The sequence below is a fragment of the Colossoma macropomum genome, unplaced genomic scaffold, assembly GCF_904425465.1.
Source record: "Colossoma macropomum unplaced genomic scaffold, Colossoma_macropomum, whole genome shotgun sequence".
NCBI lineage: Eukaryota > Metazoa > Chordata > Actinopteri > Characiformes > Serrasalmidae > Colossoma > Colossoma macropomum.
Window position 1 is genome coordinate 1,875,716 of NW_023494803.1, and position 21,928 is coordinate 1,897,643.

General features: G+C 42.9%; 1 protein-coding gene across 1 annotated transcript in view; it reads right to left on the reverse strand.

Annotated features, from left to right (window-relative positions):
• esrrga (estrogen-related receptor gamma a) overlaps positions 1-21,928 on the reverse strand; it is an 83,550-nt gene that overhangs the window by 40,681 nt on the left and 20,941 nt on the right. Inside the window, exons 3-4 of the mRNA XM_036593844.1 lie at positions 14,607-15,025; positions 11,281-11,397 (exon numbers count right to left, since the gene is read on the reverse strand). Of these exons, the coding sequence (XP_036449737.1) occupies positions 11,281-11,397; positions 14,607-15,025 (536 nt within the window). The remainder of the gene's footprint in view (positions 1-11,280; positions 11,398-14,606; positions 15,026-21,928) is intronic.

Sequence of the window (21,928 nt, forward strand, 5' to 3'; positions counted from 1 at the left end):
ACACACACACACACACCACCACTCTCCCTAGTCTAGGGCTTCAGTGAAAGCAGATAGAGGCTACTAAATGATCATCCACATGGAGAGAAGTGGGTGTAGTAGGGGTTGACAATCGGACCAATCATTGTTCCCAATTACTTTGATTTTAACTTGTATTCTAGCCATTAAAAAGCTTTTTTGTCATGTATGTGCATCTGTAACATAACCATGACTGGTAGAAACTCAATGTCCCGTCCACAGCCTTACTAGAGTGGCTTGAAAATGTATGGCATAAAGAACTCAACCAATCAAAGCTTCTATGTGTCCTGTTAACAGTGCTATGGATTGATCGAACTGTGAAAAGCAAAACCAATCAAACTTTCTTTATTTGTGCCGCCGCATTTGTGAGAGTGGAGGGGAAACGGCAAATGAATACTTGTCTCATTTATTGGTTATTTGTCTCTTTGTCTACTACTAACCAATATTGGTATCGGCCTAGGAAAAACTTTTATCAGGTGACCCCTAGTGTGTAAGTACAGCGTGTGTGTGTGCTTTAGGGGAAAGCATTTGTGAGATAAGGAAGCAGGAGACCTTACCAAAATACCAAAATTTCAGCGAGGCTACTCTACGCTCACATCCAGCCAACTGCAAACTCCATCTCATGCACTGTAAAGTACAATAAAGTGAACACAAGCATTCAACACACCTACCAGTTCCGAAAAAATCGTCAGCCACCACTGACATGGCTTTTTTGTGACAGGTCATAGTCTATCAGGAGCTGGAAGATTGCTGTGGCATGGGCCTTCAAACAGGAGGTCCAGTGCTGGCAGGCAGCTGAGTGACACTGGCTCTCTGGCTGATGGAGGGCGATTGTATTGGCAGGCCTTGGAGCAGCGGAGCAGGGACGGGGGAGGGAGAGAAGGAGAGAACAGCGAGATGGTGCTGGGGGGTGGGCCACTATGGTTAATATGAAGCAGGGGGGGACGGCTGATGGGGTTGTGCTGAGGTGGGAGCAGTACACCTGCAGGCTGCTATAGGTTTGGCTGTGGAAGGGTAAGTGGGTAATTGCCGTTTCTCCATGCCCCATGTGTTTGCTGAATCTTTTAGACTATGCCATTGGTTCCTGCCTTTTTAACAGTGCAGGTGTCTAGAGCTATCAAAACGCTAGCATGCCTCATCAAAGGTTGCCTCCAAAGGTGTGGTCTGAATTACCATTATTTATTGATCAATAACTACATATGATACACATTTATGTTCTGTGGTCCACAGGATCCAGGTCTTAACAGAATATTTGATCCAATGCTGATGCGCTAATATTAATAATAAGAGGATGTAGAAGCAGTTAGCATCATACAAATTACATCATCCCAACTTTAGCATTTACCCCACTATCATTGACTGTTAGCCACAATACCATTTTGGAGCAACAAGGGTTCTGGTACTTCATGTCATGTACTTTTTGGCAATTCTTCCCATCTTGCATGCAAAATCTCCAGACACTTTTCTATGTGCTTTGAATTAACCTCAAGAAAAAAAAAGACCAATTAAATGAATGAATTTATAGGGTATCAGTGAGTCCCTTGCAATAGGCTGCTATTAATATTGCATTGAGAACAGTCTAGGGGTAATTGCTTCAGTGGACAGGGGGAAGTTAAACTGTGAAATCTTGACAACCGTCTCAACAAATGGTCTTATATCATTCATCCACAGACTACTGTTTAGCTCATGTGTTCGGTAGACTACTGTGCAAAAACACTGACGGTGGACACAGTGGAAGGACTGAGGACGCAGTAGAGTGACGAGGGTATGACCCCCCAAAATCAACCTTCTAATTCTTCCTCTAAAGAACCTTCACTTGTCAGTCTGCTTCTGCACTCCAACTGCCACAGTGTGGAACTGACAGGTGTACAGAGGGCACAATAACATTGTGTGTGTGAGACACTTGTCATGGGTCAGCTACACTCAACTGTTAAGAGTTTGTAATGGCATTTTTTTGATGGAACACTGTATGTTCTTGCTTCTTTGTATTTTCAAACAGCCAAAGTGAAAACACAGCCAACTGTGGTAGGTATAGCTTTTTTTAGTTATTTAAACCAACAAATAATAAATAATCATATCGTTACGCAACAAGAGTTATATGTCAGTTTACACCAAAAGTGGAACATGAGAAAATTAAAGAAATATCCTGCATCGGAGGCCAAGATAGCCATGGGGATGGTGCTGATAGATGAACGCACTGCATCAAATTAAACAGGCCGTTTCGTTACTATTTTTGGATGAGAAATTAGCAGGTGCCCAGTGACATGCCTTATAGAGAAGCAACTCCGAATAGAAATGCATTTATAATGCTTTGTTTAATGCTCACGACCTATTTAACTGCAAACGCTTTCGCGCACACTGTCACTCGAACTGAACAAACTAAGTGTTTACTTTATTCAGTTATGAGTGTCTTACAAAGACAGAAACAAAATGTACCAGTGTAGTTTTGTTAACATGACACCACTGGAGTGGATGCTGCATGGCAAGGGAAGGGTGTAATGTAGTTGTTGGGCTTTTACATTAAAATGATTTGCGCGTTCATGACTAAACATAATGCGATGTGATATTTATGTTTAAAGTTGTCGATTGGAGGATTACTAGTATCAAAGCAGTGTGGTGACAAATATTGAGGCCTGAGTGAGTTTCATCCTGACTGCAGGAATGTTCGGCCTCAGCGCTGCCTGCCTGCCCGCCTGCCAGCCCCTGCCATTCCCAGATTGCTATTATCTAGCCTCTCAAAGCCAGCAGGTCCACACTGAGCCAAATTTAGCCTGCACAGCCCCCCCAAGGCCTCTGGTAGAGCAGCGTGCCACTCCAACCTCTTCCTCTGCCTTTCACGTCTGCCCACTTCTCCTCAATCACTCCAATCCATACAAAGATTAATAGAGGGTGTGATGACATACACATCATGTGCCTACAGAGATTGTGTGCATGCATGTTTATTTGTGTGAGTGTGTGGCCTAGGTGTTACTTCTTGCTAAGCGAAGATAAGCCAAACAGAAAGGCAAATGCATTTTGAGCCATTCCGCACAGCAGAAGGCTGCGATCAGGTCACGTCGTGGCCGCCAGCGCCGATCCGGACGCAGAGGAATAGGGACAAGGCTCTGGGCGCCAGCTGTGCATGTGAAGTGCCCACTGCCAAAAGCGCCACCCCCTCCCCCCCTGCAACCAAATCAGCCCGGCCGGCTGGAAAAGTGCAGTCTGTGGGACCCAGCGTGGGCCCCCACTATGCAAAGAACCGGCGTCTGCAGGCAGCAGTGCAGAACTGGACATGCAGGAGAGCCCTGTCCGGCTGGTGCCTTCACGCCCAAGTGAAGCCCAGTAAGGAAATTGCTCACAAATTACCAAAACAAAGCAGAAGGAGGCGGCCGCGTTGGGCTAACATAGGCAAATCCATTCTGGGCAGACCTGGGCAGACCTGGGCCGCACAGAGTGTCGGTTGGGACGCAGATCACGTCTCGTTTGCGGACACTGCAGTGGTACCGTTGCATTGTAATGGCAGACAGGCAAGTGAGTGGCTGCACCTCACTTGTGCAGCGGCAAACACCATTAGGGAAGCATTTAAAGGTCAGAAGGTGGCGGACAAAGTTGTCACAAACATCCCTGCAGGGGGCATTCTTCAGGGCTGTGGATGAGAGAGGGCTGTCCAGGGCTAGTGCTGATGGATACGCAGAAATCCTGGAAGTTATCCAGGATCTATTTGGGAGCCACTCAATCAGAAGCTGCCACAGTTGCTCTAGGAGCTCCTAGTAGGCTGGAGCTAGGATACATTCACCACACTGCATGCATTTATTCTGGTCCGCTGGGATCACTTGGCAGGAGAGATAGCCTTCGACTATCTCTGTGACACTGTGCCACACTATCGTTTACTAAACTGTCACGACTGGTGTTTAGACAATCATGGTCTTTCCTTTAGTTGTTAAGGGCTGAGTAAGAAAAAGGCATACGTCAGAAAGAAAAGCCAGAGCCAGTTTTTTTAACCACTTGCAATCAAGTACAGGCACTTGTGTGTTTCTGGAATGTGCTCAAAAGCATCAGGAATCATGGAATGGCTGTGGCAAGCTTTCTTTCAGGAATAAGTCTGCCTCAATTAAGAGCAAGAGTGTCAGGGAGGATAACCCAGTCCCTGGCTCGCTCTCTGTCCCTGGGGGTGGTGAGGGGAGAGACCTCCAGCTGTCCCTCTGCCTGGTTCTAAAGGATCAGGAGTGAGAAATGCACTAAACAGAGGTGGGGAATCTCCCAAAGTCAGCAGTCTGGGGAAATCTTCTCTTCTTGGCTCCAGTTCCCTGTTCTTCGCGTCCCGCACAGGGACTTCCACCAATCCCCTGGCGGCTTTATTCAAATGTCTAAAGAGGTCATTTAGTTGGGGATCGCACACGCCGAGGGAAAAAGAGAGAATAAGGAGATCTGGTGGAAGAAGGATTGGAGAAAGAGTGAAAGGCAGCGTAAGGAAGAAGAGCAGAGAGTATTTTTGTGGTGTAAAAGCTTCTGCTACCTCAGCCGAGATGCTACAGAGAAAACGCACGAAACTGACCTTTCCCTCGCCACTGAAAAAAGAAAGGTTCTCAGCAATTAAGTAGGAGTTAATGCCCTAATTATGTGTGCCGTTTTAGGCAGTGCCAGAGGGGATCTCTGAAATAGCAAAAAGGGGGTTTGGCTTGGTGGGGGCATCTCCAGCTGTTTAAGCCCCATACTCAACCTGTGCACAGAACATGCTCTGGGTTTTAAAGAGCTTCCTGCAACCACCACTATCCTCCCTCATTGTTCTCCAGGTTGCATCCGAAAAGCCAGGTTCAGCTGCAGACAAACAGCAAAGAGTGCATGTATGTGTTGGGATGCACGTGCCAAGTAGCTTCCGGTGTTGAACGACATAATTATAATCCGTGTATCACCAGGCCGCTGCTTCAGTCTGGGAACAGGAGCATCTCTGACCTCTGATGCTGGTTTAGTGTGGGGTTTTTTTGTCCAAGTGTCAAGATAGTTTACCGTGCGAGAGCAGTTGGCTGGCCAGCACAACTTTACTGATGGTGTAGTGTCTTTTCAGCTTGATCTGTTCACTGCAGAGACCCCCAGACCCCAGAAGGATCTAGCACTGTTCACTGTAGCTGGATCACAAGCGGGCAGCAACCAAAACAGCTATGAACTAGGGAACTGGACGTCTAGAGCAGTAACTGCAAACCAAACCGGCTGTATAAAAAAAACAGAGTTGCCAAAACTGACATTTAGAAACAAAGGCAGGAGTGCTATCTAGAAATAAAGTAGGACAAACCAGAGTAAGAAATGGAGAGAAAGATAGAGAGAGGAAGAAAGAGAGAGAGAGAATGACTGCATAATGATATCACCCCCTAGAGAGCCCTCTTTAAGACAGAGGCTCTCTATTTCGGGGAAGCAGAGGTGGGGGAGCGTGCTGGGTGGAGGGTGGTCTCAGACGGGTCCTCTCCTTGGGCTCTAAATGAATGGCGGCGTTGCATAATCCAGCGAGCTTCGCTGCTGACAGCAAAATGATTTATGCCCTCCGTCAGAGGGAGAGAAGAGTGCAAGAGTGAGACATGGGCAGTGGAGGAAGGGACAGGGTGTGTGAGCATGAGAGAGGAAGAGGGAGAGATAGAGAGAGAGAGAGAGAGAGAGAGGGAGCGGGAGCTAACAAGAGAGGGGAAGAAGAGAAAGGGAGAGATTAGATGGAGAGATGGTGTGGGAACACAAAACAGTGGCAGAAGAGGGGAGGAGGTGAGACAGATGCACTCCATGGGACTCCTGACAAGATAGTCTGTCTCTCTGTCTCTTTCTCTCTAGCCTTGCACACTACTTCTCTCCAAAAGACACTTGGGATGACTTAGGTCTGACAGCTCGAAATCATCACCATTAGAGCTAACCGCTTTGCACCACAGAGAGATGTAAAGTAATAAAAGGTTGAGGAGAAAAAAAAATTCTAAACAGCATCGTAATCTTAACCCGACTGACTTTCTCCTGTCACATCATTGTCAGTTGAGTAAATCGTGCTACACAAGAAATGGAAAAAGAAGCTAATTTAAGGAATAATTAAAGAACTGAAGAGAGGTTCTTTACATCCATGTGACTGTATCTAGATAGATTTAAGATGTGACATTAGTAAGCTAAAACAGTTATTAAACTATTGTTTGTATGGTTACTACAATACCTGAAGCGTTCCAAACTGCACAACAAAAAAGCGATCACTGATGCACAAATCAGACAGCTAATGAAGGTTTTTCAAGAGCTTCTGAATATACTAACTTACAGCAAGTACGCTCTATAGAATATAGGGTGTGTTAGGAAATGTTGTAGGGAGAAAGCATGGAACCAGCAGATCTCTCAAAAGCGACTAAGAAGACTCATTTTGGATGATCGCAGCTCTCTCATTCATTCACTAACACAGATTCGTGAGTATATAAGCTGGTGTGGGAGAAATGATAGGTACCTCAGCACCACTCATATATAGCAGGTCTGGCTGCTTTGCTTCCACAGTGGCTTGCCTCCCCAGAGAGATGGTCTAGCAGAGAGAGCCCGTGCTGTCAGAATCCCAAACCGAGGCCTTCGTTAGGACTGCTGCTTGCTATAACACGGCCAAATAATTGGGGGAGTCTAATTGCCTACTTCAGGAATTAGGTGTTACATATTCGGAAGGTGTATCCCATCGCTGCAAGACTGAGCTTCATCTCTCTCTGTCCCTGCTGGGAGTACAGAGATGTGTGTACACATGCAACAGAGAGAAAGAAAGGGGGTGGGGAGCACCAGGGAGAGCTGAAGGTAATGTCTGTTTTATATCATGAAGAATGTAGTGCTTTACTACTCCCACAGGAAGTGACAAATGAATGTTGGAAGCTTTCGAGAAAAACAGCCAAGTATGTTGTAATGGCACGATAGCATGTATGTGGAAGATGTGCTTAAGTAGCCAAACCTACATTATGTAGTGTAGTGCGGTGGCAGTTGCAAGGTGAGGAACATTATTCAGAAAGAGAGCGAAAGAGCAAAACAGAGAGAAAGATGTAAGAGACACATTAAGGTTTCTCTGGAGGAGTGCATCCATCTGTGGGCACAGACATGAAAGATGAGTATCCTGCATCACCATCATCATCATCATCGCCACCATTCCTGCACACCTATTCCAGAGAGAGAACATTCCGCTCAGCCGTACGCACCTGGGAAGAGGTGCCGTGCAGACATGAGTGAAGTTTTTTCAAGTTGATTTTACACTCTACTCAAAGATTTAGTGGAATAAAAATGCAATTATAATTTAGTGAATTTATCATATCAACTAGCTAACTCTTCCCCGAGTTGATGTTTTCAAGCTAAAAGGTCACCTATTACTGATTTGGGATTAATGTATTTAATACAGTATAATTTAAATATATAATTTGATCTGGGATTAATATAGTGCAGTAATAGTTATATGCTGAATGGCAGCAATCCGACACATCTGATTTTGAATAATGCGAAGTTTGAATATCAAATATGACTAAAACCCTTAGCCCTAGTATCTACTGCACATTCTACCTGAGCTATTCTGAGTGTATGTTCTGCTCTGTGGGCAATGCTCTTATACCAAAAGCATGTTCTGAGCGCTCTCCAACACAGCCACAAGCAACTCGATTCCCTCTTAAGCACACAGTGTCTGTGTCTGCTTTAGCATTAGCATTTAGCAGGGTAGTGCGGCTCTTCGCGAGGCTCTAGGGCATATCTCAGCCTGTCTGTGCACCCGTGGATGTAATTTTACAGCTGGGTGACTGGAGGTAGCCGCACTGCAGGTGGCTAGCCCCCAGGGTCAGACAGAGAGGTAGTCGGAAGCAGTAATTTCCTTGTAGCTAGAAACTGTGTCTGTCGGTTTGTGGTGCTTGTGTATAGGGCTCTGTAACTTGGTGAGAGTGTGTGGACCCTGAAGTGAGTTTTGAGCTGTGGTCTCCTTGTTCATATGTATGAGTTTGTGTGAGTGTGTGTGTTGCACTTCTTTCCTAACCCAGTGCAGTGCGGGCTGGGTGGTTTGGAGAGCCCTATGGGGTTTGGCCCAGTAAGAGAAGGGATTTCATCACAACTGTGTGTGTGTGTGTGTGTGTGTTTGTGTGAGGGATCCTGTTTGATCTGGATTACTGATCCTTTCCCCACCCCGACGTTCTTTCCCTGGGGTGACAGAGCTAATTTCAGACACATCTTCCCCTACAGCAAGCTGCTGGCCATTGCTAAGGCCCCAACCCCCCCACAACCTCACATAAGTATCCGCTGCTCGGTACTTATCCTGCTACGGCCACTGACACATCGACTTATCCCACACCTCTCCACAGCTAGCCAGCCACGATTAGCGTCCACTAACAAACCTGCATGGGCCTGAGATGACAGCGCTAAGTTTAATCAGCTTGAGGGTTGCAAGAAACTTCCATGCTAAACTACCATTAAAAACAATGATGGCACAGTTTATGGGAAAAAAAGTGAAAAGTGACTAAAACAATGGCTGTCACTATAAAGGCAATACAACTGGTTTATATAAAGAACCGTGAGGTAGAATTAAGCTTTTTGTGTCGTTTTCCCCTTTCTTTCACATGATGAGATCATGTTTTTGGGGCAAAGAGCAAAAATATGAAAAACTGATGAATCAATTTTCCAAATGACCCTTATTCATATGTAGAGGGAGACCTCAGTATTAAATTCAAGCACTTTACAACAAATGGCCATGCCATAGGGTGCCATTTTGATATATGTGTGTATGGGTGGCTAGGAGCGAGAACAAAAGGCTGCTATTTGTCTGCGTGCTCTTGGGGGAAGGTGCCATATCAAACATGCAGCTACATCCTTCAGAGCCTTCTGAAAACGGGCCCCTACGTATCAATTACCTACCTGTCACCAGCACCAGTCGCATAGGCAAATCGGCCTACAGTAACACTGAACGGGACTGCTGTGAGCGTGTGTGCGAGTGAGGACGTGAAAGAGCAACATTTCAGACGTACATATACGGACGAACAAGCATGCATTTCCAGCCGCATTTCAAATCCTATATACAGAGACAAGTGCATGTACATATAGTACTGTAAAAACGGTAGAAAATACTTATTTATTTAATTTCCTGTTAAAATGACCATTAAGTACAATTAATTTATTTCTCATGAGATTAATCAAAGAGATTAGATAAAAGATTCTCAACTTGCTCAAGCAAGGGGACAGTTTCTAAAAGATAAACAGCACTTTCATCTTTGAGAGATAGGAGAAAACCATTAAAAAAATCCACAGGTGTTTCTGTCCATCCCTCCACTGTTAGATGAGAACTCAACGCTATGGGTCTGAAAGGATCTGTAGCTGTTATGAAGACTCACTGAGAAAAGGAAAAAGATGAAAAAGGAAATTTCCAAATAAAACAACAACGCTGCTGGTGTTCTCAGCTCTCTCCTGAGCACAGACCTCGACATTAGCAAATAAAGGGAATTACTTGGATTGTGAGAAAAGAGAAAAGAGAAATTGGTATTTAGCTGTTCATGCTTCTGTGTAACATTCTGCTAAAGATGTTTCCTGATTTTTTACTGATACTGAAAAATAAATAACTTGTACTTAATGGTCATCTTGACTGGAAATTAAATAAATGTATAGTGGTCTCTTGACTTTGCCCAACACTGTAGGTTTGAGAAACACACACACAAACACACACACACACACACACACACACACACACAGACAAACGTGAACCTGTGGGGTGTTTGTGCCTGCTGTTACTCCCTAGCTGTGTTGTTTTGGTTTAATGTGAGCTGACCGTTAAGGTCTACATGAGGCAAGCTTGCTGCAGGCTTCTGAATATGTGCGTCCAAGTCAGTGTGTGTTTGTGTGTGTGTGTCTCTCTGAATAAGACGCAGTCTACCTGATCATGACTTAAAGGGAAAGCGTGTGCGCGTGTACACAGACACACACACACACACACACACTCTTTCGCTTGGCCTGTGGCTCTACACTGAGACTATGAGGCCTGTCAGCACCTCTACACACACCTGCACGTTTCAAACAGGTCCCATTTCGTGAGTGACAGAAGCAGAGCCTTCCCCTCACAATCTCTCTCATCTCCCCTCACCGCATGTATGATGGCAATGCGATCGGAAGCAGACAGAATACTCCGTGTCCACTCCGATGAGAATGAAAGAAAGAATGAGAGAGGAGAAAGGAGGAAGAGGAAGAGGAGCAGGACGCAGTGGTATGTAGTTACATTTATATGCACTCTTAAAACTAAAGGTGCTACAGAGGGTTCTTCCCTGAGGAGCCTTTTAATGTGATTCAAATTCTTTAAAGGGGAATTCTTTACATTTTTGCACAGTTAGATCATTAAGATAAACAAAGTCATTTATAGTGGTTTGATGTACAGTGGTGTTAGGAATCAGACGTCTGACTCCAAAAGCTACTGCAAATAAAGTTATTACACAAAAGTTTACGAATATGCTGCCTGATGCCTGAGAGATTGCTTAGGGATAGCACTGAAATAAAGTTTTTTTTTTTTTTTTTCAAATTCCATTCATGGATTTATCACAATCAACACTATAAATACAAACTCAGAAGACATGTAGATTCATTAGTCATTGTGGACAGTTTGCTAAAAGCTTCATCTGTGTTGTGGACATCGCAACTCCTGGTTTGGCACAATGCACCATTTCACATTAGATCACAATGAATGACTTGTTTATATCTCAACTGTCAACTTTGCAGAAATCCTGACAGGTTCCTTAGGAAGCTAAGTGGATCTTCTATGGCACAGCTCTAAAGAACCCTTTTTTCTACCATTATTTTAAATATCGTATGGTGTGCAGTGCAAAGTTTTAGCGGACACTTTTTTTAGCACATACGCGCTAGACCTCCACAAACTCCCAATGTCAGAGCGTGTATGTTTTCTGAGAAAGCAACGGCCAAAGCATTTCCACAGGAGATCGGCCGCTTCAACATAACTGCTTGTCTGCCCAGCAGAGCTCCGAGAACATGCCTCGGAGGCCAGGTCTCTAAATAAGAAGCTCGCTTGTTAGTTAAGAGTGGGCCGAAGGGGCTGAGGCCAAAGCTGCCATCCGGCTGACAAGGAGAGACCTAAAGGCAAGGTGCTGGGCAGCTCTTCGCTTTCAACCTTGACTCTTAGACCTGCTACACTTTTGTTTTTTATTTTCTCCGTGGGCTTTTTCCCCACTGAATGAGCAGTTTTCTTACCTCTGAGCTGTGAAATAAAGCAAAGCTAAAACAGGATATGTTTTTCTCTTGTTCACTTCATTCACTCATTCTCTCTCTCTCTCTTCTCACCTTCTCGCATCATCCCAACGGTTAGACACTTCATGAAACGGCAGGCTTGGCAGGACTTCCGTCGGCGCTTGGTGATCTCACATTCGTTGGTGGCGGGACAACTGTACTCGATGTTCCCTGTGGCCAGGCATGTAGAGAGAAAAGAAAAGGAGAGTGTTTAATGACCGCTTAAGACTGGAACATACTGTATAACACTATGACAGTCTAGTCCCAGTGACTCCAACCCTGCTTCTGGAAGAGCTATTCCAGTTCCATTCCTAATCTAAAACATATAATCAAGCCAAGGTCTTCAACGTAACATTATTACTGTATTCGAGCTGGAATGGAACTCTATAGAATGGTAGCTCTCCAGGAGGAAGGCTGGAGAAAAATATTAGCACTGATTAAATATTAGTATTGATGGGAAAACCTAAGAGTTACCAATTACAGTGTTGGATTAACAATGACATTAATCTTTTAAATCTAGCTGGGCTCAAATAACAACTGTAAGAGATAGGAAAACACATTCTACTGCAGCATTTTTCATAAAACCATGGTATGTCCTCACATTGCTGCTATCAGAAAGAAAGAAAGAACGAGAAATGCCTTCGTGTGCCTCGGCCTGTACGAAGAAATATAGACTCATAAGTAAATTAGCTTGGTCATGATTCTGGTTGTGGCTCACAGAGACAATTTTAAATGGAAAATCCTTTTTCATCATCAGCCCAAAAATAGCTTTAATATGTGTCTTTACAACCATCCAAAATGTCTTTACACACAATTTATTTGTGTGATTTATTTGGACAACAATAAATTAATTCAAACGGTGAAAATGTAACATTATTTTATTTACCTGTTTTTTTTCTTTGCAAACTTTCACAGACAACATGACCTCGTTTGGCCAGTCATCTCTAGCAATGGCATGGTGACAACCTAGATGACGGAGCAATTAGAGCTTTTTGACAAATGCTGATATATAAAAAATCATGTCTGAATATTTCGCATTTTCATGTAGTTTATTTGTGTCGCGTCTTGTGTGTAAGACTGCATATGTTTAAGAAATGGCACTTAAAATGCCAAACTGCCGATGTGCAAGTGTTAATTATTACAAAGATTTATAATATGCTGTCTTAGATGCTATGTATTGTTTCTTCGCAGAAACTAGATAGCACTTAATCGGTCAAAAAATGTATCTAAGCTGCTTATCTTCCTGGGTCGCTGGGGGTGCTGGAGTCTATCGTGGAGTCTAAACACCAAGGACAGGTTAGGTCAGAAAATGCTGGGTCAAAATATTTGCTGACATTATTTCCTATTAGATTTTAGAGATGCATAAAGTACATTTGAGAGCTACACCGGGACTGAATTAACAAAACCTGGATTATCTGTATAGAGAGAGATTATATGTAATGGCAGTGCCTATAGCACACACACACACACACACACACACGTTACACTTTCACTGTTGCAATCTCCATCCCTCACACACACAGACTCACACATGCACACTCACACACATGCAATTAACATAGGCCCCGTCTGGGACCTTCTCACTGATGAAATATTTCAGAGTTAATCAGACTTTGTAAACACTGATTTGTATTGACTTCTCTTCTGTGAACTGATGTTTCCTCATTAAAAAGCAGATTAGCAGTGCGAGCAAGGGGACTGAACGCTCAAGACTGCTAATTCAACAGGAAACAGTATTTAAAGTATGCATGTCCATTAGACTAAGGTCCAATACTCATTAGTCAGGTAATCACCAGGTCCCATTAGGGTCTTTGGATTGGGCACATCATGTGTGCATGTGTGCATGTGTGTGTGTGAAACGGAGATGCATGTTTAGGTGCTGGGCAACTCAGGGGGACCAAACAGTTGTCTTAGCTAGAAGGGAATGTTTAAAGGTGGAAAAAAACCCTCACCGATCTAGTGTGCAAGCTTTCCCTCTGCTGCTGCATGTCAATGGCCCAGGAGCTGTGTCCTGGATATCAACACTGCAGGCTCCATTATGTGTGTGGTTTGAGTATGGGCCCAAGAGCTGCCAGAACCGAGCAACGTGATTTGAGTAAGGCGGCACTCGATTAGTGCAATGTCCATTGTCTATCACTCAGGACCTGCCGAGAGGCTTCAAATGTGTTTAAAAAAGTGTCCCGGGCGCTTTGCCTTCCTTCATACCACATGCCATCACTCATCAATCTGAGTCAAACGCCAATGGAGTTCATTACTGACTCATGTCCAAACTGTGGCCTTGGACTGACCTTACACCACAGCTGTATGGGGAGAGGGAACTAAGAGAGAAGCTTTCATAGGCAAGAAGCAGCTCTACAGGCTGATATTCATGGTGGCCCACTCTCTCTCACGTAGCTCTGAGTGGCTCAATTGGGAAGTGATAGATGCAGGTTGTCAGGTGGCATTGGAGGGGTGCCACCTCTACACCAGCTGCCAGAGACACACAGTGGCCGCAGCGGCCATGCCATGGCCCCCCTACTCCACACCTCAAACCTAGCCGTAGCTCCTGACGCCCTTACACTCCTCCCCCATCCAAAACCAGTCAGCCTGGAAGTCAATAAACACCCAGCTGGATGAGGCAGGTTTGGAAATTACCAAGAGTTTCATTGGCTAATGGGATGAAACATACCAATATGTCAAATTCCTAGCATCAGAGGGCCTGGCTCCAGCGCGGGCCAAGCATAATATCTGACCCACTTGTTCATCCACTTATGTTTTTCATCGCATTATATTCTTAGAGTATTATTTATTTTGATGTATGGACATACCATGCTTATCAAACAAATATCTTTGTGTGATATAGGTTTTGGCAATAAAATAGGGCGATTTTGCCCCGTGCTCACAATGTCAGGGGCTGATCGACTCTTATAATACTTTTATCACCTTAAAAACATCTCACTACTAAATACTATACCTTCTGCTGAAAGTATTAACCACACTCTTCCACTGTAAAGAAAGCAGCTTAAACAGCTAAGTGTATATTGTTGATTGTCCTGCTCTGACTCTAAGAATCAAGCGTCTTGTTTTTCCCCCTATCCCCTAAGACAGGGATGTCAAACTCAGGTACGGAAGGACCATAGCCTTGTTAAGATAAGAATTTTCCCTGTTCTAATGCTCTGATTATAACTCAGGAAGGCCTTGCTAATTAGCTGTTGAGTTCAATCAGGAGTGTTAAATGAGATACAATATTAAACTCTGTGCTGTGGAACTCCTTGATAGACACTCCTGTCCTAAGCTCTGGCCTTCTTACTAGGCCCACTCCAAAATCATGTTTGGGCTAAGCCTAGCATTCTCCAAAACCCGCTCCTCCATTAAGTGGCTGAGGGAGGGTTAAAGCCAACCTTGAATGGTCCTCTTGAAGAAGGCCTTGCAGGCCTCACAGGAGGCCACGCCGTAGTGGTAGCCCGAGGCGATGTCGCCGCAAACCAGGCACAGGCGCTTGGGCATGGAGTTCAGCATGTATTCACACTTGATCTGCGAGTCCTCGCCAATGGTGCTGGAGCAGTCCTCGTAGCGCTTGGTACCAGCTCCGTTGGGGCCTAGCGCACCACCCGGCCCGTACAGAGTTGGTGAGTCCAGGCCGTTCTGGTGGCCGTTCATGGCAGAGCTGTAGCTGCCGCTGGCGTCCGAAGAACCGCCGGGGCTGTGGTGGTTGACGCTGTCCGTCAGCGAGGCAGGGCTAGAGGGTTCAGTCTTAATGTAGGAGGGGCAGTTGGACTCAATGTGGCGGTCTTTGCTGGACATTCTGCAGAGCAGCCTGCTTGAGACACAAAACAGAAAAACAAAACAGTGCGCGTCATTATCTCAGCCATCAGAAGGGAACAGAGAGCGACAGCCAATAACATGCAGTCTTTGTGTTCTATCGTGTTTTTTGGGCCAGGCTACAAGGCACGCCATCCTCCTGTCACAGACAGACTGGCAGAGACAAACAAAGGCAGCAAAAGCCCCAGGCTCTGACACACAATGCTCAAGAAAACCTTCTAGCATATCTCTCTCTGTCGCTCTCTTTCAAAACCTGGGGAAAAAAGAGAGCACTCAGCAGCTAACATAAAGCCTCCCAACTGTGAATTCAGAAACCCAGTCCCATTTTTCCCCAGTGTTAATGACTTCTCTGGGAGGAAACATAAGAGGAGAGGCGCGTAAAACGCAGTGCAACGGGCTCCCCTGGGCCTCACTAAAGCGTCTGAGTGATTCTATATCTACATGCCAGTGAGGATAGGAGCTAGAGTGGTGACACCAGCACAAAAACGTTAGCGTACCACAAGATGTATTATACAGACAAAAAAAACAGTGAGAAAAACTCAGCACTATGATTATTATAAGTATTACCATGTTTCTGAATTAAGAGGATGAAAAATTGATTCAAAGCTGAAATTAAGCAACAACCAATTTAGAACAAAATGTATCTGTAACACTGCTTAACAGGAGTCTACCTCTTACCTTCACTATCGATTATTGAGTGTGTGAATGTTTGGTATATATGCAGAAATACACACAAACGTGTGCAAGTACTATGCTAAAGTTTCCGCTTCATAAATATTTTAAAAAGTCTTTTTCAGCCATTCTTAAAGTTTTTATATTATAGCACAATACGAGATGCTTTTTTAGACATTTGTTGCCTATGTCACTCAACATAACCGATATTTGTAAACAATTTAGACATTTTAAATATACCATTTTTTCCCAACTTTGTGTGCTAAGTACTCCACACATGACTGATGCAAATGTTTGATTTAATAATAATTTGTCTCTGTGCTGGTAGTCTTTATCACACAAGCATTGTGTGCAGCATGGCAAAGAGTGTCCCAAGGCACTCCATACGTCAATTTTAGTCACATGTTTGTATAATAACATTTTAACTGTGCTGGTAGTTACTTATCACACATGCACTGTCTGCAGTAAGGAAAGGTACAGCCAGTAAGTCTGGAAACCAGAAGTTTAGTGGTTTTAGCTGAAAAGGTATATGTGGGCAGTATTAGGACTGTAGCGGGGTAGCAGAGTGAGCTCTATTCTGACTATGAGAATGTTATGGTTGTTGGAAGTATACAGGGTGTTTGAATGGGTTGCTTTGGCTGTGAGGGTACTTTGAATATTTGAGAGCTCCAAAAAAGCACAAGCACTGTTTGGGCTGATAGTCTGACAAAGACCCAAAGAAGTTACTGAGTTAAATGATGAAACAGGTCGTTTCTGTGTGCAGAATGTGTTGATTGGTTGAGGACTAATAAACTTAGCTTTAGAATTAATGAACATAATATGTCAGTTAACTGGATGAAAACTGATAAACCTAGATTCTATAATGAACTGAAATAACATAACAGTGTACAATCGAGTCCTCAAAAAGCCCAAACTGACCGTCCACACTATGTAGCACTAAAACTATCAGCTCCTGACAATAAAAAAAGAGGTGATCAAAATGCAACATGACAGATGATCTCCTGGTGTAGCCTGTAGAAATAGCTGGGTGCAGGGCTGCAGACAGAGAAGAGGGACGCTGCCTGGAGCCTGCCGCCATCACTCATTCCGCAGTCAATATCAACTTGTTCTACATGAATGTAATCAGTGTGGAGCGGATCTGCAGCTTCATCATCCTCACTCACAGCCAGTCAACACAGAGCGCCAGACACAGAGGTATATGCAACAGAAACTGACAAGCAAATGCACAAATTCAACACGGACACAATTACACACCCACACACATGCACACACACACAAACCCCTAAAAGCTAACAAAAGAGCAGGCCCTTCCACATTACCACACCCCCACTTCACTGCTCAATACTGCCAAACCCATTTAGTGGAGCCCCACCTCCCTCAACCCTCAAACAGGCGCACTCAGTCCTAGGAGACTGGCCTATTAATGAGTGCTGTAATTAATAGATATCTCTCTTCTGTCTTAAAGGAAGCTGCAAGGCCTGGAAGAGTGGATTAGCAATCCCCCCCTGACAACTATCCAAAGGACCTGCAATCTGGCTGACTAGGGACCACGGGTGGAGGTTTCAGGGACGGTTCTGTTAGGCCTGGCTAATTTAGGAGCGAATGAAGATCAACATAGCCACAATGCAGTCATTTATTGGTGAAGATCCCCGTAGACTATGGTTGTGATTTCGGTAACCCTGCATGAGAGTACACACAAACACACATACACACACTTCAGAAACCACAAGTGTGCGTACAGTCTCAATCTGTCTATTTACACTTGAGCGCCTCTGTGTCAAAGTGCTTTAACCTGAGACATCAGCGATGGGACAAAGACGTTATATGGACAAAAAAGGAACTCGTTGAAGATTTACATGGACGAGGCAGGGGAGCGAGTTTTAACACAGGAGACGAAGGAGGACAAATAAACCAGACAGGCTGCAGGACCACACAAAGGTCTTTTTAATTAAGGAAGCCCGCTTCTAAATGAGGGTTCTAAAAAGCCAGTTGGCTTGTAAAAGATGGATTCTTCTAAGGCCTATAAAGTAGAGGGGGAGCGAGAGACGGAGAGACAGACAGAGAGAGAATGAGACAGACAGAGACTAAGAGAGTGAGTGGAAGAGAGAAAGGGACAGAAAGAGAAAGGAGGTAGTTTTTAAGTAACACTTCACCGTTATTGTGACCAACGGCATCAAATCACGTTACAATATGGTGTTGTGGATATCGACAGTAACAGCAAACACTGACCAACTGCATGTTTCATAGCAAAACGAGGATAATTAGCACTGTTTAACCAGATTTAGCGCTTTAAACATTAAATAAAATCATTGTATGCATTAGTTTTGCTAGTGTGTTTTGAATGTGGCACCACTTCTTTTTTGTCTGTTCCAACTTATCAAATCTCAGAAAAATAAAATATCAAGATGCACATCATATATCATGAAAATGTCAAAGTATCATGATGTTATTTTTCCCATATTTTCACCCTACAAGCATAATGACACTAAGATAAACAACAGAGCCACTTCTTAAACTCCTTAAACCACAAGCTTATAATTTAGTAATTAATCTTAAAACATATTATTCTGTAATTACAATAAATTATTCAATAGCTATATAAAACTACCATATATATATATATATCGATCGAACAATTCCAAAATTAATTATTGATTATTCAATTAAGAATGATAAAATGGTGCATTTTTTAATACAGCAAAAATGCTGGAAAATGTACCTTACATTAGTATGTTAAGGTTTCTCTTTATAGTTTATTAAACAATTAAAAATGATAGAAATACAATATTTGAAATAGAAGTTGTGCTTTAGAGTGTCCCAATGTAATGCTCTAGCTACAAGTTAGCAGTAACCAAATGCTTAACATGCTAGTCATGATATAACAATACAATACAATACAATATAATGTGATAAACATGTGGTGCATTGTTTCGCCTGTAATATGAGAGCAGGAATTTTACCTGTGGGCCCAAGTACAGGTCCTTGCAGTTTAAGGGGTTAAAAGCCTGGAACTGTGGGATACAAGGGAATTGCTTCTGGCTGCAGTTTGAACTGGAAACACAAATTTTACAGCCTCCTGAACAGCAACAGTGCCTGCCATTAAAGCTTTTTGGAGTAAGAACTCTGGCCTAAATCTGCTGATTTAATCCAGGTTGTAGGGTATATTGCAGGATGGGACAATCAATTATGGAAAAAGACTACTCTTACTTTTCTAACAATGCACCCCCACGACACACACAATCCTACACAGGAGTACCAGTATGCTAAAGGTGACAGACTCCATTCTAGAACATTCTGGTAATGTTCCTAGTGTAGCTCATGTATTTATCCTCAGTACAAAGCTGGTTAAAATGGCTACAAACACAAAAGCCTGTTCTTGGCAGCAAATTTACACTATAAACATTATCTCCTGTTCTATTTACGGCACCAGGGCCGAACTGGTTTGGGTGGCAGAGGAAAGGTGCTGACACTCCTGCAGAGCGTGAGAGGAAGAACGTTCAGTCCGAGAGGAAAAGAACAAAAGAAGAGGAGGAAGCGTTGTAACACTCTCTATTTTATAACACTTTGTAACTGCTTTAAGTCTCTCTACAGGAGACGGCTCTTTAACTTGGCCCAAAAGTTCCCTTTCCTCGCCCGTCTCTCTCTCTCTCTCTCTCTCTCTCTCCCTTTTCTTCTTCTTTCTCTCTTTCTGTCTCTCTGTTCCACCCACCCTCCCTCCCGCTCTTTGAAATTCTATGACTCCATTAATCTGAGCCGGCAATATTCACAACTATCTATAAATTCAATTGTCAGACGACGGATTTTTATTCTAGGCTGCACTTGAATCTAAAATTAGAGGCAGTAAAATTCGCATTAGCTCTAAGAGAAATGGAATTCTAAAGCCTATATTTTAGAAGAAAAGAAAGCCCTTTCTGCCAGAGAAGAGACTATTTGAGAGGTAATGATTTTATCTGTTTTTCAGCAATGCCTGGCGCCGGCTTCAATTCCGTGGTGCGCCATTAACAAAAGAAGTTTTTACGGGGAAAAGCACTAAAATTTAGTTTAAGCTTATGAATGGAAATAATCATCGTCAAGTGGAGGGCATAAAAAAGGCTGGCGGTAGCACTGCAGGGAGACAAGATTTTCTAAAAATGGATGAAAGTAATCAACTGTTCTGTATTGTTATAAGTTTATTGTTATCCTCGTTTAAAAATGGCTTGCAGTTAAATTTACTCTATGTATTAAGCTACATCATCAAGTACGAGTGTATGAAACCATAAATACACATACTGTAGTTAGTACAGAATCCAGTGTACAGTGCTGGGTTGACTGGAACACAGGCTGATGTGTTATGTGTTGGTTATTTATGTGTGCTGTAAGTGTTAGCGTATGTCTGTGAACTGCTGAGAATGTCATCTCCAATTATATTATGGGCAAGGGACAGCAACGGGGTCAGCTAGGCACACGTACTGAAACTGTCCGGTGCTCGCAAACATTTAATAATATTTACTAAATAATAAAAAAGTAACTAATTTGATAATAATAATAATAATAATAATAACAATGCAGAACTTTTTTTTCATTTTTAATTTGTTTCTGATAACTGACCATCATTAGTGATAAATTGTTCAGTCGAGGATCCATCATAATATTAATTCTAAAACAGGTAGGTCTGGTTCTGAACCTGACTGGCTGAGCCATGTTCAAAGACGCTGTAAAGTACTTCATATATGCTCACATATTAGCATACATACCTGGGTGATATCTAAAAAAATGACCACAATATTTTCTAGTGACAAAATCATTTCATCGATAAAATTGCCAAAAAAAAACAAACAAACAATAAAAAAAAAAAAAACAAGCAGTCTCCTGCAGATTTAATAGTGTATATGCATATTTGGTGTATATTTTTGTGTTTTTTTTTTTAACATGGATATTAACAGAACTTTATGCCCTTGTGATTTCCACATTAAAAACAAGGCATGAGACAGTTGGGAGTTCCTTACCGTAGCCTTTTGAAGGTCCTATTATAACTCAATGTTTTAACGGTAAAAGTGAATAAAACATTATGTGTACATATTATTCAATATTATTTATTAGCTTTTTTTTGAGAACACCAGCTGTAGATGGAGATACGAAGAACTTTTTCTCCAAGTTAGAGCTAACTTAGCAGCACTAGAGTAATATCAGTCACTTTCTTGCTTGGTTCTTTTACTACAGTGAGTCACTTTGAAGCGAACTGAAGTTCCAAAGCATGTCGGCATTTATTTTTTAATTCCATCCACTCAATCTAAACGTACAGTAAAATAAATAGAAGATTAAAGCTAGCGTCACACTGCGGAGCAGAGAGAACATCTACATTTACGACATTTGGCAGACTTACAATTTGATCATTTTAGGTAGGTGAAGGCAGTGTTAGGAGTCCCAAGGACTCTTATTGGTATAATGTAGGACGCTGACCCAGACAGGGATAGACCCTCCACACTATACCAACCACTACCCATAGAACATAGAACTAACAGGTAGCTTCTCAAATCTCTCTCTCTCTCTACCAAACAGAAAAGAGCTGACTACTGGAGCGCACGCCTGCGTACTTCTTAAAGGACCGTGTTCCCCAACATATTTACAAGCTGTCTGATGGTAAATTAGTCCTCTCTTATTATCTCTCAGTTATCTTCTCAAAACACAGACATGCCATCTGCACATTGCCATCAGGTTACTTGTCCATCATCGACGATATTCAAACATCGCCCTATCGCCAAAGCCTACAAGACAAAAGCATATATAAGAAGTAAATGGGCCAAAACCATATTAAACATCACCTCTGTAAGAACCTGGCTTTGTTTAAACTGAGGGCCAACAACTATAATATGGTAATTATCATATGACCAAAACTGAAAAGTTGACAGAACATTTAATCAGTTAATCATTACATCCCAAATAATAATAAATACTAATACAACTCCTACTAATGATAAAAATAATAATAATAGCCACTTTTCTTTGTCTAAAAAATCTTAGACATACTGTCCCAGTCAAAGGACAAAAAAGGTACAAGGCACCTGCTAACATCAAATGTTAGAAGCATCATTTGCTCCCCCTTTCCCGTAAAGGTTAAATCTCTGAGGGGAAGTGAGATCAAAGAGATTATTGTCTTCTTTTTGTTTCACATAGCTGTCTCTCTGTCTCTCTCTGTCTCTCTCTTTTTCTCTCTCTCTCTCGCGCTGAGGCGAGGCATAGCAAATCAACA